This window comes from Carcharhinus amblyrhynchos, chromosome 18, assembly GCF_965287045.1.
Source record: "Carcharhinus amblyrhynchos chromosome 18, sCarAmb.v2.hapA, whole genome shotgun sequence".
In the NCBI taxonomy this organism is placed as follows: domain Eukaryota; kingdom Metazoa; phylum Chordata; class Chondrichthyes; order Carcharhiniformes; family Carcharhinidae; genus Carcharhinus; species Carcharhinus amblyrhynchos.
The window spans coordinates 1330303-1349442 of record NC_137341.1 but is presented as its reverse complement, the minus strand read 5'-3'; the positions used below and the strand labels follow the sequence as shown (position 1 = coordinate 1349442).

The 19140-nt window shown below is 44.6% G+C and overlaps 2 protein-coding genes across 2 annotated transcripts in view; both read left to right on the top strand.

The window, feature by feature from the left end:
• LOC145355155 (uncharacterized) overlaps positions 1 to 19140 on the top strand; it is a 79046-nt gene that overhangs the window by 27054 nt on the left and 32852 nt on the right. The window lies entirely within an intron of this gene.
• LOC145354771 (uncharacterized) lies at positions 4969 to 8851 on the top strand. Its single transcript, XM_080206247.1, has 2 exons — positions 4969 to 5018; positions 5624 to 8851. Exon 2 carries the CDS (start codon positions 5966 to 5968, stop codon positions 6470 to 6472), a length of 507 nt encoding a protein of 168 aa, XP_080062373.1. The 5' UTR covers positions 4969 to 5018; positions 5624 to 5965; the 3' UTR covers positions 6473 to 8851.

Sequence of the window (19140 nt, the reverse complement as noted above, 5' to 3'; positions counted from 1 at the left end):
ATCCATTATAGCCCCCTCTCTAGTCGGGCTATCTACATACTGCTGCAAGGATCCTTCCAATACACATCTTACAAATTCCTCCCCGTCCGAACCCCCAGCTCTAGGCACCTTCCAATCCACCCCAGGGAGATTAAAATCTCCCACTACATCAACCCTGTTCTTCCTACACTTATCCAAAATGTCCCTACATATACCCTCTTCCACTGCCTGTGGGCTGTCGGGTGGTCTGTAGTACACCCCTAGCATATCAGAAGGTGGAAGATTTACAGACAGAAATCTCACAGCAAAATCTGGCAGAGTTATTCAATTTATCGGGATCTGAATATCATCGGCCTTTGAATCTAGAAGAAAAATGTCTCTCTGTTCTGTCTACTTCAAATATCAACAAGACTGGAAAAGCATCAGGACACACACACACACCTGAGTCAGCGTGTTTCAATGTGGAAAGAACTTTATGCAGATACACAGCCTGAAGAAACATCTTAGCATTCACAGTGAGGAGAGACTATACCTGTGTTCTGATCATCAAACCTGGAGAGTCACAAGGACACCGACACCATGGAAAAACCATGGAAATATGGGAACTGTGGGAAGGGATTCAGCACCCATCTGAGCTGGAAATTCAGCAGCACAGTCACACTGGAGAGAGACACTGGTCCTCTTTTGCTGAATTCTGAAACAAGCTCCCAAACCACAGGGCAAGACGACAGCTCAGTGACTATCACTGTTTGTTGTGCAGACACATGGATTTGGGCCGGTGTCTGTGGGAGTTTGCGCATTCTCCCCGTGCTTGCGTGGGTTTTCTCCGGGTGCTCCAGTTTCCTCCCACACCCCAGAGATGTACTGTTAGGCTGATTGGCAGGAATAAATTGTCCCTAAATTAGTTTCCCTCAATGTGGAATGCCATAAGCATAGATAGGGGTCATGGGTGGAGGGGGGACTGGTAATGTTAAAATGGTGGCGCGGGCTCGTTGGGCCGAAGGGCCTGTTTCCCGGGCTGTTTTTGTTCTTTGGCCTCTTTATGAGTCTCTTCGTTTGATCTCATGGAGTCTTTAACTTTTCTTGTCAGCTACAGTTGCTTCATTTTTCCCGTTGGACTTTTGTTCCTCAAAATCTATATTTCATGCCAATATAGAATAATTCCTTCAATTCTAGAGATTGCCTACCTTTTACTGTAGTTTCCCATCTATCCCAGCCAACTTGTCCCTCACAGTTTGATCGTTTTCAGGAAATGAAACAAAGGAGCTATGCAGCCATGAAAGGGTTAATAATCACACAATTTAAAAATCAGATTTTTATTTTAAAACAGTCTATAACAAACTAAAAGTTTGAACACCAACAGTCCATCTTCGTGTCAATTTGTCACGCTTTGGGAGAGTTCCAAGCAGAATTGTGAAAATACCTTTTAACTTGTTAACATTCTGTCATTCTGTGATCCTTGATTGAGAATTCTGACACCAGGTATTTGCAACAAGACTCAAAGAGCATCAGCCCACTGGAGGCAAAGTCATGAGACTGTCCAGTCCAGCAGAAAGAAACCCTCCGACCCTCCCCACTGACCAACTGTGAGAATGAACAAAATGCAGTCCTGGATGTAACTGAGAGCAGAAATAATAACAGCAGAATCCAACCCCTGGAATCACTCGTGAACTTTTTGGTGTCGCAGCAGGGCGGATGAAATTCTGAATCCCTTCCCACACTAAGAACAGGTGAATGGTCTCTCCCCAGTGTGAACTCACTGGTGTGTCTGCAGGTTGGATAACTGCTTGAATTTCTTTCCACACTGAGAGCAGCTGAATAGCCTCTGTGGTGTTTCCACAGGTTGGGTAAGTTAGTGAATCCCTTCCCACACTGAGAGCAGGTGAACGGTCTCTCCCCAGTATGAACTCGCTGGTGTGTGCGCAGGTTGGATAACTGAGTGAATCCCTTCCCACACTGAGAGCAGATGAATGGCTTCTCCTCAGTGTGAGCTCGCTGGTGTCTCTGCAGGTGCGATAACCGAGTGAATCCCTTCCCATACTGAGGGCAGGCAAATAGCCTATCCCCAGTATGATTGTGTCAGTGTGGTTCCAGCAGAGATGTATTCCTTCCCACATTACTCACATTTCCAGTTTCTTCATGTTTTGTGTCTCCTTGTGTCTCTCTAGGGGTGTACCATCACACACAGAATATGTGTAGAATCTCTCCCTGGTGTGAATGCTGTGATTTTAATTCAATCTGTGTAATTGGTTAAAGCTCTTTCCACACTCAGTGCGCTGGAACAATTTCACTCGGGGTGTGTGTGTATCGGTGCTTTTCCAGTCACTCTGATGTTTAAAGTCTTCTGAAACAGACAGAACAGAGAACCATTTCTCCTTCTAGATTCAAAGCCCAATGATGCTCAGGGGCCAAGGAATCAAGTGACGTTCATATCTGTACACGGTGATTGAATTACCACATAAATCCTCTTCTAATAGCCTGTAAAAGCAACTTACAAAATACATCAGGGTCAGTACAGGATAAAAATCTAAAAGACATTCCTCATTTCTATAGAATATTCTTTTCTCTCTCATTCCCCAAAAGCTGTAAATCTCCATCCCACACACTCTCCCTCCATTCTCACTCTGCTGGATCTAATATTCACCCTCCCAATTCTCCTGAAGGTGCTGATTCACACTGATTGACTTTGATTTGATTTATTGTCACATGTGTTTACAGTGAAAAGTATTGTTTCTTGCGTGCTATACAGACAAAATATAAAGTTCATAGAGAAGGAAACAAGAGAGTGCAGAATATAGTGTTACAGTCATAGCTAGGGTGTAGAGAAAGATCAACTTAATGCAAGATAAGTCCATTCAAAAGTCTGACAGCAGCAGGGAAGAAGCTGTTCTGGAGTTAGTTGGTACGTGACCTCAGACTTTTGTATCTTTCTCCCGAAGGAAGAAGGTGGAAGAGAGAGTATCTGGGGTACCCGGGGTCCTTAATTATGCTGGCTGCTTTCCAAGGCAGCAGGAAGTGTAGACAGAGTCAATGGATGGGAGGCCGGTTTGTGTGACGGACTGGATTCACAACCTTTTGTAGTTCCCTGTGGTCTTGGGCAGAGCAGGAGCCCATACCAAGCTGTGATACAACCAGAAAGAATGCTTTCTATGGTGCATCTGTAAAAGTTAGTGAGAGTGTAGCTGACATGCTAAATTTCCTTAGCCTTTTGAGAAATAGAGGCGTTGCTTACTGCCCCTTGTCCTGAACACAGAGATCAGAATAGGAGCTGATTCAGCCATATGGCCCATCAAACTGCCTCAACCATTCAATGGGATCATTAACTGTCCTACCTCAGCACCAGTTTCCCACAGTTGCCCTCATATTCCTTGATATCTTTAATATCCAGAAACCTATCAGTCTCTCTTTTGAAAATTCTTGATGTGGAGGCTCCCCAGCCCTCTGGGGCAGAAAATTCCAAAGTGTTATCCTTAAGTGAAGAAATCCCTCTTCAGCTTAGTATTCTCTCCATTCTCCTGCCTGTTCCCCAGAACATTTCTCAATCAAAATAATCTGCCCATCTCAGCCCTGAAAATGTTCAATCATCCTCAGTCTCCTCTGATACCTGCGGAACAGAAATCCAAGATGAACAATTCTCTGAATGATGAGAGGAATAGAAATATATAATGTAGCAACAATATGATATTAACAATTGGAAATAAAAATAAATATACTTTATACAGAACCATTAATAAAATATGTAATCTGTGCACTAGATACATCTCTGTTCTGTATTAATGTACTGTCCAGTTAAATGTCAGCCAGCTCCTAGGGAAACCAGCTGTTTAATAGTGACCATTCAGAAAGAGGCCATCCTTTTATCCAGACAGATAAATGTGTCAGGCTGAGGGAGTAAAGGATGTCAATGTCTTTAAGAGAATCCTGGGCCAATCTTTCCAGAGTCTGCTCCCTCCCTGGATTTACTTCCTTTCCCTTCAGTTGCTGCAAGTCCCCAGTTTCCCCCCAGAATGAGGAAAGAAATGGAAAGGGGGAGTAAAGAAAGTGTTTTAGTCACAGATGTTGGTGACAGGAGGAAGTTTCAGTCTGTCTGAAGCTGAATCTTCATTCATATGTTCTGAGGACCTGGGTTCGAATCCTGCCGTTGGTGGAATTAAGAATCTACCGATGACCATGAAACATTGTCAGTTCCTGGAAAACCCTATCGGGTTCACTAATGTCCCGAGAAAGATCAACTTAATGCAAGATAAGTCCATTCAAAAGTCTGACAGCAGCAGGGAAGAATCTGTTCTGGAGTTAGTTGGTACGTGGCCTCAGACTTTTGTATCTTTCTCCCGAAGGAAGAAGGTGGAAGAGAGAGTATCTGGGGTACCCAGGAAGGAAATCTGCTGTCCGTACCAGGTCTGGCCTACATGTGACTCAGTAAGAAGTCTCACAATACCAGGTTAAAGTCCAACCAGTCTATTTGATAGTAAACCCACAAGCTTTGGGAGCCGCTGTTCCTTCCTGAGGTGTGGAAGGTTCTGATCAGACATTAGGTCTATCTGTGACTCCACAATGATGTGGGTAAGTGGCCCTCCAGGGGAGGTGGGCAGAGAACTCCATCCACCAGACACACCCACTTCAAACAACACAAAGCCCGCGCTCTGATTGGCTGGAGGACCAGATTCCTTTCGGTCCTCCAACTCTTCCCATTGGTCAACACCTCAGCATGAAGGTCACGGGGTGAGATCGTCACCGCGCGGACCCGGGGCCCCGCCCCCCGCCCTCTTCTGCCCCCCCCCCCTCCTGGAGACAAGGTTTCCAGGGCAACCGGCTGGCGGCTCCGCCCAGAGCGAGAAGCCGCTCTCCCCCCGGCCCCGGGACTGCGCATGTCCAAGGGGAGGGCCCGCTGCGCATGTGCGGGGGGTGGGGCGCCCCCCAACGTCATGCTGAACTGGTGACCAATGGGAAGAGTTGGAGGACCGGAAGTAGTTTGGTCCTCCAGCCAATCAGAGCGTGAGCTTCAGACAGACTGAAACTTCCTCCTGTCTCCCACATCTGTGAGTAAAACACTTTCTTTACTCCCCCTTTCCATTTCTTTCCTCATTCTGGGGGGAAACTGGGGACTTGCAGCAACTGAAGGGAAAGGAAGTGAATCCAGGGAGGGAGCAGACTCTGGAAAGATTGGCCCAGGTCTCTCTCTCTCTCTTAAAGACATTGACATCCTTTACTCCCTCAGCCTGACACATTTATCTGTCTGGATAAAAGGATGGGCTCTTTCCTAATGTTCACAATTCAAGGGCTGGTTTCCCCAGGAGAGAGCTGACGTGTAAGGGGACAATAAATTAATACAGGACAGAGATATGTCTGTGTTACTATAGGGTACAGATTAGATATATTATTTATGGTTCTGTAATTAAATACACTTATTATTTCTGGTTGTATAATATATGACTAGCTATGTTATATATTTCTAGTCATCTAGAAAATTGGGAGGGTGAATATTTGATCCAGCAGAGTGAGAATGGAGGGAGAGTGTGTGGGATGGAGATTTACAGCTTTTGAGGAATGAGAGAGGAAAGAATGTTCCATAGAACCTGGAATTGTCTGTCCTGAATTTCTATCCTGTACTGTCAGTGATGACTTTTGTAAACTCTTTTTACAGGATGTCAGAAGGTGAGGATTTACAGACGGAAATCACAACCCAAAAGTCATGTCAAGATCTGACAGATTCACTCAATTCATCAAGACATGATTATCATCGGGCTTTGAGTCTCGAAGGAGAAATGTTTCTCTGTTCTGTCTGGTTCAGAACACTTTAAACATCAGTGTGACTGGAAAAGCACCGAGACACACACAACTGAGTGAGAGTGTTCCAGTGCAGTGAGTGTGGAAAGAGCTTTAACCAGTTACACAGTCTGAAAATACATGGCAGCATTCACATGTACAGAGACTGTACCCGTGTTCTGTGTGAGATTTAACTGATTGTTTAACCTGGAGAGTGACCATGGAGAAACCCTGGAAATGTGAACACTGTGGGAAGGGATTCAGGGTTCCATCTCAGCTGGAAATTCATCGGCGCAGACACACTGGAGAGAGACCGTTCACCTGCCCTGTGTGTGGGGAGGGATTCACTGACTCATCCAGTCTTTGGAGACATCAGCGGGTTCACACTGGGGAGAAACCGTGCACCTGTTCTCAGTGTGGGGAGGGATTCAGTCATTTATCCAACCTGCAGCAACACCAACGAGTTCACACTGGGGAAAGGCCATTCACTTGCTCTCAGTGTGGGAAGGGATTCAGTCATTCATCCAACCTGCGGGTACACCAGCGGGTTCACACTGGGGAGAGACCATTCACCTGCCCTCAGTGTAAAAAGGGATTCACTGACTCATCCAGCCTGCGGAGACACCAGCGGGTACACACTGGGGAGAGGCCGTTCACCTGCTTTCAGTGTGGGAAGAGATTCACTCGGTCATCCCAGCTACTGAGACACCAACAAGTTCACGAGTGATTCCAGGGGTTGGATTCTGCTGTTATTGTTTCTGCTCTCAGTTACACCCAGGACTGCATTTTGTTCATTCTGACAGTTGGTCAATGGGGAGGGTCTTTCTGCTGGACTGGACAGTCTCATGACTTTGTCTCCAGTGGGCTGATGCTGTTTGAGTCTTGTTGCGAATACCTGGTTTCAAATTTCCCAAGGATCACAGAGTGACAGGGTGTGAGGAAGGTCAGAGATATTTAGTCAGTATTTCTGTTTGAAACCCCCAAATGTCCATCTAATTTCCTTTTGTAATTGTTTATTGTCTCCACTTCCTCCCCCCTCATAGGCAGCGAGTTCCAGCTCATTACCATTCGCTGCATCAAAATATTCTTCCTCACTCCCCCCCGCATCTCTGACCCAAAACCTTAAATCTGTGTCTCCCTCGTCCTTGTCCCATCAGCTAATGGGAACAGCTTTTCTTTGTCCACCTTATCTAAACCTGTCAGAATCTTGTCCACCTCGATCAAATCTCCCCTCAACCTCCTTTGTTCCAACCCCAGCCTGACACCGATAATAAAGAACAAACTAACAGAATATGTTAATTCCTGAAATCTAATGGGAATGGCCGAGGCAGCTACACACAGCCACATATTCTGTTATAATTGAAGGAGTGTAGATTGAATGTGAGGCGTTATGGGACTGGACGATCTTGACCACATTCCTGTGACTGCTCAGTTTCTGCAATCAGGGACCATTAAAGCTGCTTAGCAGGGAACTGACAGAGGACCCGGTGAGAATATTTACTCAGAATGAGTTAGAATTAAACTCATTCCAGGACCGGCTGGTGTTCAGTGGCTGAGAATCTGTAAAAAGGGGGAATCTGACCAATAAATAAACGGTGGTTGGTTGGTTAAGTAGGTAGTTGGTTAAGAAGAAACCTTCTCAGGCATTGTTTAAATTATTTTAACATAAATTTGTGATAAGAACAATGAGGGACTTGTGATCCGATAGTCAGCGCCGTGACGATATTCTCCATGTAACACTGGACTGAAAAGCGGATCTCTGAGCGTAGATTCTAATGGTTATAATCCTACCCAAGCATGGCCAGTGAAAAATCAGAGCCTGAGTGGGGACAGACAGGTCTCTTACTGATCATTTGGAAACTAAGAACAAGAAACATCGATTAAAATGAAGCTAAGATATTATTTGAGAGAAAGAATTATCGTAAAATTAAGGCAATGTGCGCAATTAGCTAAAAATGAAACCAATTTCATTATTGGCGTTTCTGGTCTGGATCCACTTCGTAAGAGCCTTTACATCCACAGATGCTGTCAGACCTGCTGAGATTTTCCAGCATTTTCTGTTTTTGTTTCAGATTCCAGATTCCACAGTATTTTACTTCTTTGGTAAAATGATCATGTCTGGTTGGAATCCCCACGACCCTCCTGCAAAACAGAGGAAGTGGGGCAAAAGGATAAGGATGATAAAGTCTGGGTTCTGATTCTCCAAGCCCATGTAGAATTAACAAAACAAGTGAACCAGTTTATAAAGAACAAAAGATAACTACCCCTAACAAAAACCGATCAAATTAAAATAATTAGGTTGAGGAATATAACAAAATTAATAGATGAAGTTTAAAATCAGGTTTGTTTTGTTTTTCATGGAAAGTTTCTCATCTTGTTAGAGGGGTTCAGAATATCTTGGGAATTAAAGGCTATTAAACAGGGTGGACTAACTTAGAATAAGGACCACAATTTGCCATATATGCCACATTTTCTGCATAGAGACACATATAACCACTGACAGAGAATTTAAACATGTATTTCAGATTTAAACACATACTTTTGAATGTTTTGTATTAAAATGTATACATTGGCCAAACTGCAGACTGCCCTAAAGCTAACGGGCTAAAGCTGAGTGAGACAGGCCACATTCTTTCAGAACAATGAAGCCACAGAGCATAGTTTTTATCAGTATGAGTTATAGTCAGTACACGCTTCCTAGACACTACAATATTATTAATTTTTTTACTGATAAGCCATGACTCAGTGGACAGTGGGAAAGGAACTTTTGAACCTTATAACTTGTGTAATAGAAGTTGCTAAGAGACAGTGAGAAAGCAACGGTTGAATTCTCTGGACTTATATAATCGAAAGTTGCAAAGTAACAGTGGGCATGAACTTTCAGATTCTACAGACCAATGAATTCCCATTCTGCCAGAAGGTAGGGTGTGATTGGCCAAAGTAAATCATGTGTACTAATGTCATTGGAATATCCAGTTAGGATGACAGAGTGCGTGCGTGAAATGAACTTTCCAAATAGTATAACCATACGGCCAATGTATTTTAACTTTAGAAAGGAGTTGGACTGTCCAGCTGCCTTTTCCCGATGCGTGTTGGTCAATAAAGAATGTCTTTAACCAGTATGCTGTCTTCTGCGAATCTTTGTATTAGCTGAGTTCAGTTAATACTTAACCCAGAGAAAAAACACGTTTCTATGTAAAGTGACGTAACTGTGTGCCAAGTCTTTTTCTGCTCACTCTCCACCCCTTTAGATACTATTAGAAAAGTTAACCCTTTCAACAGGCAGTAGATTTGTTTTTAAATCACCTTGAAACTCATGTCTACTTCAGTTTATAATTGAGGATTTATGGGAACCAGTTAAATGTGGAAATTTTAAGCGTAGCCTGGAGGAATTTGGGATAACTGTGAGAATTATATCAGGTTGTCACCTCAACCCCAGATTCAGAACACAGATTTTGTACGTGCAGCTGGAAAGTAGCGAATGTAACACCGCTGTTTACGAAGGGAGGGAGGCAGCAGACGGGAAATGATCAGCCGGTTACCCTGGCTTCAGTCACTGGCAGGATTTTAGATCCATTATTAAAGATGAGATCGCAGAGTATTTGGAAGTGTATGATAAACTAGGACTGAGTCAGCACGGCTCTGTCAAGGGGAGGCATGTCTGACAAATCTGTTCGAGTTCTTTGAGGTGGTAACAAGGAAGTTAGATAAAGGAGAACCAGTGGATGTGATTTATTTAGATTTCCAGAAGGCCTTTGACAAGACACCACACAGGAGGCTGTTAAATAAGTTAAGAGCCCATGGTGTTAAGGGTAAGATCCTGGCATGGATAGAGGATTGGCTGAGTGGCAGGAGGCAGAGAGTGCGGATACTGGGGTCTTTCTGTGGTTGGCAGCTGGTGACTAGTGGTGTGTCTCAGGGGTCAGTGCTGGGATCACAACCTTTCACAATATATATTGTAATTTGGAGGAAGGAACTGAAGGCACTGCTGTGAAGTTTGCAGATGATACAAGGATATGTAGAGGGGTGGGTAGTATTGAGGAAGCAGGGGTGCTGCAGAAGGACTTGGACAGGTTAGGAGAGTGGGCAAAGAAGTGGCAGATGGAATACAATATGGAAAAGTGTGAGGTTATGCACTTTGGAAGGAGGAATGGAGGCACAGACTATTTTCTAAATGGGAAAATGTTGAGGAAATCAGAAACGAAACGGGGACTTGGGAGTCCTTGTTCAAGATTCTCTTAAGATTAACGTGCAGGTTCAGTCGGCAGTTAGGAAGGCAAACGCAATGTTGGCATTTATGTCGAGAGGGCTAGAATACAAGAACAGGGATGTACTGAGGCTGTATAAGGCTCTGGTCAGACCCCATTTGGAGTATTGTGAGCAGTTTTGGGCCCCGTATTGTAAGGAAGGATGTGCCGGCCTTGGAAAGGGTCCAGAGGAGGTTCAGTGGAATGATCCCAGGAATGAAGAGCTTGTTATATGAGGAACGGTTGAGGACTCTGGGTCTGTCCAAGATTCCCCCATGATTCTTCAGGATTAAAAGGCATATTTTTCCAAGATGTTAGAATGTACAAACTGTTATATCCTGGATCTATGATGTGGGTATGCCGGCGTTGGACTGGCGTAAACACAGTAAAAAGTCTGACAACACCAGGTTTTAGTCCAACCTATTTATTTGATAATGTACTCACAAGGTTTCGGGGTTTGCCCCTTCGTCAGGTGAATGGAGAGTTGTGGCCTCAGACAGAGCATATAAAGCACAGACAGTTTAGAGATTACTGATTAGAACATAGAACATAGAACATTACAGTGCAGAACAGGCCCTTCGGCCCACGATGTTGCGCCGACCAGTTACAAAACAACGACCCACTAACCTAAACCAATCCCTTCTCGTCCATAAACCTATCCACGGATCTCTTAAACGCCCCCAAACTAGGCGCATTTACAACTGCAGCAGGCAGGGCATTCCAATCCCTCACCACCCTCTGGGTAAAGAACCTACCCCTGACATCCGTCCTATAACTACCACCCCTTAATTTAAAGCCATGCCCCCTCGTGCTAGATTTCTCCATCAGAGGAAAAAGGCTATTACTATCCACCCTATCTAAACCTCTCATCATCTTATATGTTTCAATAAGATCCCCTCTTAGCCGCCTTCTTTCCAGTGAAAACAACCCCAAATCCCTCAGCCTCTCCTCATAGGACCTCCCCTCCATACCAGGCAACATCCTGGTAAACCTCCTCTGCACCCTCTCCAAAGCCTCCACATCCTTCCTGTAATGTGGGGACAAGAACTGCACACAGTACTCCAAGTGCGGTCGCGCCAGAGTTGTGTACAGTTGCAACATGACGCTGCGACTCCTAAATTCAATCCCCCTACCAATAAACGCCAATTAGAATGTGAATCCTTACACCTACCCTGCTGTTCAAGACCTGAAGTGGCTGATAATGTGAGTGGAAGGAGCACTGATCACAGTTTAAAGAGATGTGTATTGTCTCCAGACAGTACAGTAAGTGAGGTTTTGCAAACCCAGGCAAGTCACGGGGGTTACAGATAGTGCGACCTGAACCCAAGATCCCTGTTGAGACCGTCCTCATGTGTGCGGAACTTGGCTATCAGTCTCTGTTCAGCGACTCTGCGCTGTCGTGTGTCGTGAAGGCCGCCTGGATCTAAGCAGAGAAGACACCAAACCAGTTCAGAGGATGAGGGGGATCCTATTGAAACTTACAGGATAGTGTGAGGTCTGGATAGAGTGGATGTGGAGAGGATGTTTCCATTAATAGAAAAACTGGAACCAGAGGGGCACAACCTCAGGCTAAAGGGACAATCCTTTAAAACAGAGATAAGGAGGAATTTCTTCAGCTAGAAAGTGGGGAATCTGTGGAACTCTTTGCCGCAGAAGGCTGTGGAGGCCAGGTCACTGAGTGTCTTTAAGACAGAGACAGATAGATTCTTGATTAATAAGGAGATCAGGGGTTATGGGGAAAAGGCAGGAGAATGGGGATGAGAAAAATATCGGCCATGATTGAATGGCAGAGCAGACTCGATGGGCTGAGTGGCCTAATTCTACTCCTATGTCTTATAGTCCTTTGGTAACGTGTTTGGGATTTTAAATAAACAAAGACTAGACATTGCCTATAAGATCAGGCCTTGGAAGTTGGCTTGGAAAAGTTAAGTTATAATGAAGGAGAATGAAAGATCTTGAATCTTATTTTAATCAGGGAGTTGTGAGCCTGTAGTGCTCTGTCTCTTTAAGAAGCTGTGGCTGTGAGAGAGAACGCTGAGGATTCATTGTGTGAAATTTACGAGCTGTGAGAACTGTGTGTTTTGTTTGTTTTATGTTTGGGATCAGTGGTCAGTAAACCAAACTGCCAGATGAAGAACATGACTGGAGTTATTCAGAGTATCCATATAGTGATACGTTGCCCAGCCAAATTAAATACTTAATCACTGAATAAATTAACCAATTAAACAACATAAAACTCCCTTTTTGAATAGTGGGCTGTTTGTAGATGTGTTTTATCATTGTTTTGGGCTACATCTGTTCAGGTTTATCTTTTGGGGATTTAACCTTTTCTTAGTTTTTAATTAAAGGCATTTCTGGGAGTTTAAAAACAGAACCACAGGAACACTTAACGGATTCAATTCAGTTATTGTTATTGTAAAGCACATGCTAAGTTTCTCTGCTTGTGTATGGATGATATTTGTGGGTTGGATGCTTCGAGCTTTGAGGTTTTCTGTCTGTGATTTAAATCAGAGATTTTTAAAAATGAAATGTAATTAATAAAATTATTTATTTCAAAAGTTATGAACCTGGAGCCATATTCACTGGCCAGAGACATGATTCCAGGATATTTTACTAAACATGTGGGAATTTTAATCCGGATACAATTCACACAGGCGAGAATGAGAGTTTTAATTTGTAATGGTTATTTAAAATTTGGGAGATGTGAGATGATTCTGACCAATGGACTGATCTTGGGTTAAACTTCCTGTGAGCTCCAAAGATTTATTCCTGACACAATTAACACAATGAAAAGGAGAATTCTGGAACTGGATACTGAAGAGTTTAAAAGGAGAGATTATGAAATAGAAATGATTCCCAGGCTGTGTGGTCATTAGATTAAAACAAAGGAAGGGTGCTGACATCCATCTGAGAACTTTTAATCCCCCCCTTTTCAAACGAAGGGAGTCTGTGTATAAAGAAAGCCCAAGGATGGTAGATATCGGGGTCTGGAAAACATCATGATGGGAGCACCTATCTGTTCATGAGATGATCACAAAGCCCCAGGATGCCCAGATACTCATTTCATTGGACCGATATATAATGTATGTAATCTGTAACCATTCTGATTGGATGTGTCCAGCCGGGATGGGCTGAGTATAAGAATTGATGATTTTCTTTATTGGGTGGAGTTACACATGGTCAGTCCCTGTAGCTTCTCCCCGCTGGTGTAACTCAATAAACTGTCGATTGAATCAGGCTTGAGTGTTGAATGATTCTTCTGAGTTCATTCCCCCCCCAACACACTGGGGACATTATCACTGGAAGTATCGTCAAAAACCTTAGACAATACAAAGACTCATGAAAATCAGTGCACCAGCTTAAAGACATAGCTTTATTTGACCAACCATCAAAGTGAGAGAATATTGGACAGTGGAATGCCTCTCTAGAAGAAAAGTATCCTGATCTCTCCAATAACTCTGACAAGTGTACCATTTTGGATACTGTTGGAGGGGGAAATGGCCTATCACGGGATAACAGCGACAGCAGCCAGAGCAGTGGCTGTCTCTGTTGTTAAACAGGCAGGGACAAGGAGCACTAGGGCAATCGTTATAGGGGACTCTATAGTTAGGGGCACAGATAGGTGTTCCTGTGGACTTGAAAGAGACTCCAAATGGTATGTTGCCTCCATGGTGCCAGGGTCCAGGATGTCTCTGAATCAGCAGAAAGCATTCTGAAGGGAGAGGGTGAACAGTCAGAGGTACATGTTGGTATTAATAGGCAGGAAGAGTGAATGAGGTCCTGCAGCAGCAGGTTAGGGAATTAGCTAGAAAGTTAAAAAGCAGGATCTCTAGGGTGGTAATCTCAGGATTTTCCTATTCCTAGCCTCACGTGCTAGTGAGTGTAGGAATGGAAAGATAGTGCAGCTCAACACATGGCTAAGCAGCTGGTGTAGGAGGGAAGGTTTCCGATATTCAGACCATTGGGATCTCTTCAGGGGCAGGTGGGATCTGTACAAGAAGGACGGGTTGTATTTAAACTGGAGGGGCATAAATATTCTAGCCAGGAGGTTTGCTAGCATTGCATGGGAGGATTTAAACTAGTTTGGCAGAGGGGTGGGACCCAAAGCGAAGATGAATTAGGTGAAGGGGAACCAGAGAGTAGGGCCAGTAAGACTCAGAGGAACAGCAGGCAGGGTGGGATTGCTAATCAGAGAGGGTCTGGTGGACTGAAGTGCATTTGTTTCAATGCGAGAGGTGTAACAGGTAAGGCAGATGAACTTAGAGCTTGGATTAGTACTTGGAACTATGATGTTGTTGCCATTACAGAGACTTGGTTAAAGGAAGGACAGGATTGGCAGTGTAATACTCCAGGATGCAGATGTTTCAGGTGGGTTAGAGGGGGATGTAAAAGGGGTGGGGGAGTTTCACTGCCGGTTAAGGAGAGTATCACAAATGCACTGCAGGAGGACATCTCGGAGGGTTCATACAGAGAGGCAATATGGATAGAGCTGAGGAATAGGAAGGATGTAGTCACAGTGTTGGGGGTTTACTATAGGCCACCCAAGTGCTGGCATGTCCAATGTGGAGGGTGAACTGCGCCAGTGCACCCCCCCCCCCCCCAGCCCCCGGCCCCCACCCCGACTATCATGCTGAGGTTTTGACCAATGGGAAGAGTTGGAGGACCGGAAGGACTCTGATTCTCCAGCCAATCAGAGCACAGGCTTTATGCAGAAAGAAGTCTCAGACACCAGATTAAAGTCCAACAGGTTTATTTGATATCACGAGCTTTGGGAGCATTGCCCCTTCATCAGGTGAGTGATGATATTTGTGCGGAAACACCCCCCTGAGTGTTCCAGTGCAGTGAGTGTGGAAAGAGCTTTAACCAGTTACACAGCCTGAAAATACATGGCAGCATTCACAGCGGGGAGAGACTGTACCCGGGTTCTGGGTGAGATTTAACTGATTGTTTAACCTGGAGAGTCAGCATGGAGAAACCCTGGAAATGTGGAGACTGTGGGAAGGGATTCAGGTTCCCCTCTCGGCTGGAAACTCATCGCCGCAGCCACACCGGGGAGAGACCGTTCAGCTGCTCCGTGTGCAGGAAAAGGTTCAATTTGTCACCAAGTTCACACGGGGGAGAGGCCATTCAGCTGCTCTGTGTGTGGGGAAGGATTCACTCAGTTCTCCCACCTAATGAATCACAAAGTCACTCACACCAACGAGAGACCTTTTAAATGCTTTGACAGTGGGAGCAGCTTCAAAAGACCTCGGGATCTGGTGAGCGCATTCACACTGAGCTGCTGTCACTGCACAAAGGCTTGTGGACACACCAGCCAGTTCCCACTGGGGAGAGAGCTGCTGTGTGTGTGTGGGGAGGGATTCAGCCATTTGCACAACTTGTGGAGACACCAGCGAGTTCACCAGTGATCCCGGGGGTTGGATTCTGCTGTTATTGCTGCTGTTAATCACACCCAGGACTGAACCATGTTCATTCTGACAGTGGGTGAAGTGGGAGGGCTTCTTTCCGCTGGACTGGCCGGTCTCACAACTTTGTTTCCAGTGGGCTGAGCCTGGGAGAACACATTTCCACTGAAATGATCCTCAAAAGCTGATGAAGGACATTTATTTGATCCTGGAGAGTAAATAGTGTTTTTCCTACCACTACAGGTAGATTGAAAATAAATACAGAAAGAACTGTATTGGGTGGCACGGTAGCACAGTGGGTCAGCACTGCTGCGTCACAGCTCCAGGGTCCTGGGTTCGATTCCTGGCTCGGGTCACTGTCTGTGTGGAGTTTGCACATTCTCCTCGTGTCTGCGTGGGTTTCCTCCAGGTGCTCCGGTTTCCTCCCACAGTCCAAAGATGTGCGGGTTAGGTTGATTGGCCGTGCTAAGAAACTGCCCCTTAGTGTCCGGGGATGTGTAGGTTAGAGGGATTAGTGGGTAAATATGTAGGGATATGGGGGTAGGGCCTGGGTGGGATTGTGTTCGGTACAGACTCGATGGGCTGAAGGGCCTCTTTCTGCACTGTAGAGTTCTATGATTCTATGAACTGGAAAATTACAGCAGGTCTGGCAGCATCTAAAAAGATTGAAGTTTATTTATTTATTAGTCACAAATAAAGCTTACATTAACATTGCAATGAAGTTACTGTGAAATTCCCTATTACCACACTTGGCGGCTGTTCGGGTCAATAGACCTAACCAGCACGTCTTTCAGACTGTGGGAGGAAACCTGAGGACCCGGAGGAAATCCACGCAGACACAGGGAGAATGTCCGCACAGTGATCCAAGCTGGGAATTGAACTGTGAGGCAGCAATGCTAACCAGTGAGTGAATGAATAACTGAGTGAATCTCTCTCTGGAGAGAGAAACAGAGTTAATGTTTCACATTCAATGTAACTCACTTCAGAACTAAAGAGAGGGAGAAATGTGATGGGTTTGATGTTGGTGAGAGAGGAGGGGAGAGTCAGGTAGAAAAAGTCAGGGATTGGTTAGAAGGCGGGTGAGAATAAATGTCAAAAATATCCTGGCAAAGGGAGAGGTAATAATTGTTGCAAAAAACAAGGCAATTTTGTCACTAGATTACTTTAGTTGGATCTCCAATTACTTGCCCCACTTTCTGTTATTAGGAACACAACAAAATTGTTTCATATACAATCCCTTTACCTGAGATCATAGAACCCTACAGTGCAGAAAGAGGCCCTTCAGCCCATCGAGTCTGCACCAAACACAAACCCACCCAGGCCCTAAACTCATATTATACCCACTAATCCCTCTAACCTATACATCCCTGGACACTAAGGGACAATTTCTTAGCACGGCCAATCAACCTAACCTGCACATCTTTGGACTGTGGGAGGAAACCCACGCAGACATGAGGAGAATGTGCAAACTCCACACAGACAGCGACCCGAGCTTGGGAATCGAACCCGGGTCCCTGGAGCTGTGAAGCAGCAGTGCTAACCACTGTGCTACCGTGCCGCCCGATGCTCATTCTCCCATCGATTGTTGGTTAATAAAGTTACATTTTAAACCGGGACACTGGCTTTTGAGAATCTTTGTATTGGCTGAAGTTTTTGCCGATACCCAGCCTCCAGAGAACCCCACAACAGTTAATACACACAAGTCAATAATATACTTGTGAAAGACAATAGATTTCTTTCTTCCTAATTTTGATCAGGTTGGACACTCGGCTCATTCTTGAGCCAGACTTTGACAGAATATAATGTCCTCTAGCTGATCAAAATGATTGAAGAATTCCTTAGTTTGGACAACTTCTGCTTGTTCAGCAGTGTCCAGAGGCTTTAGGTTTATTGTATAAAGATCTCATCACATGTAAGAGTTTATTATGACTTCCTTGACCTTGTACTTTTAACTGTGAATACAAATGAGAGTGATAATTTTCATTTCTGAGATACCGCTACAGTTTCCTACAACAGTGACCACACTTCAAAAGAACTTGTCTGTAAAATACTCACAAAATCTTGTGGTCATTGCAAGGAGGTGTAGAAACGTAATTTCTTTTTAGAAATAGTCCCCAGTGTGGATATATCACACTCAGTCTGCTCATGGGGGTCATTATTAAAGACTGAGTCTTAATTTTGAGTAACAACCATGTCTTTCACTCTGTTTCCAAATCCCCCGTGAAAATCCAAACACAATATATTGTGAAATGATTTGTTTTAAAACAGAACGAGTTGTTGTGATTTGGAATTCACTGCCTGAAAAAGACGCAGGAAAAATATTAAACGGTATCTTTTAAAAGGGAGCTGGACAGATTCAAAATAAACAATGGGATTCCTGGGAGAGCTTGTTCTAAGGGACATCATGGGTTTAATGGGTGGAATGGCCTCCTTCTCTGCTCAGTTTGCATTTGAAGGAAGTGGTAAATATCTGGATCTCACTTCCTACGAGGGTGAGAGAAACTGAGATGATGGAATGTTTCCAAGAGGAAATTGGATGGGCACTTGAGGGAAATAAACCTACAGAGATAGAACGATAATGGTTTGATTCACAGTGAACCAGCATGGACTTAATGGGCCGAATGGCACCATTCCCAACTGATCTAAAGAGAGTGTCACCTGATGGGTCTCCATAAAGCAAATGAAGGCAGCAGCAAAGGCTGATGGTTAAAAGAGCTAACTCTGTATCAGGCTGGCAGGCAGAAGGGTTCTTCAGTGTAGAATGGGCACAGGAGCTGATTGGATGGTGCCTCTCACTCTGCCTCAAGCAGACACTGAGTAAACACAGACCCCTGTGTGTTGTTGCTCCTGAGGGAAATGCCACCCCCTGAGAGAGGCACAACTCCCTCAGCTACTGTAACTACAAGACAGTGATTGATTAGTGCCTGTGGTGTGAATGTGTGACTGAAAGCACATTTCAGCCAGTGAGAACCCGATCAGAAGACGAAGAGGTTTGCCAGTGTTGAGCTGCAGGGACAAATGCACAGGAAACAGTTCCCCCAAGTCTGGAACTCAGAGATATTGGAACAAAAGCAGGGAGCCCGATCAACTCATTTGATCAAATAATGAGTATTATTTGAGTTCAAGCCGTGAGTTTTGTGCATGAAATACATTGAAGGGGAAGTTAGATACATACACGAGGGAGAAAGGAACAGAAGGATTTGCTGATAGGGGAGATGAAGAGGGGTGGGTGGAGGCTCATGTGGAGCATAAATACTGACATAGACCAATTGAGCCGACTGGTCTGGCCCTGTGCTGGAGACTCAATGGAACAGAGACTAATGTATTTATTTTCGATCTACCTGTAGTGTTTAATATCCAGGATAAAATAAATATCCTTCATCAGCTTTTATGGATCATTTCAGTGGAAATGTGCTCTCCCAGGCTCAGAGAGCATCAGCCCACTGGAAGCAAATGCGACTGGCCAGAATATACCCATTGTAAAGAACCTCGGTTAGGCCACAGCTGGAACGCTGTGAACAGTTTTGGGTCTTTACCTTAGGGAAGATATTATTGCCAAAGAGGTTTGCAACAAAGGTTCACCTTTCCTGTCTTCCTGTCCTGTGAAAAGAGACTGGGGAGACTGAGATGTATTCTCTAGAGTTGTGAATAATGAGAGATGATCTCATTGAAACTTAGAGAATACTTAAAGGAATAGACAGGGTAGGAGCAGGTGAGATGTTTCCCCTGGGTGGGGAGTGTTA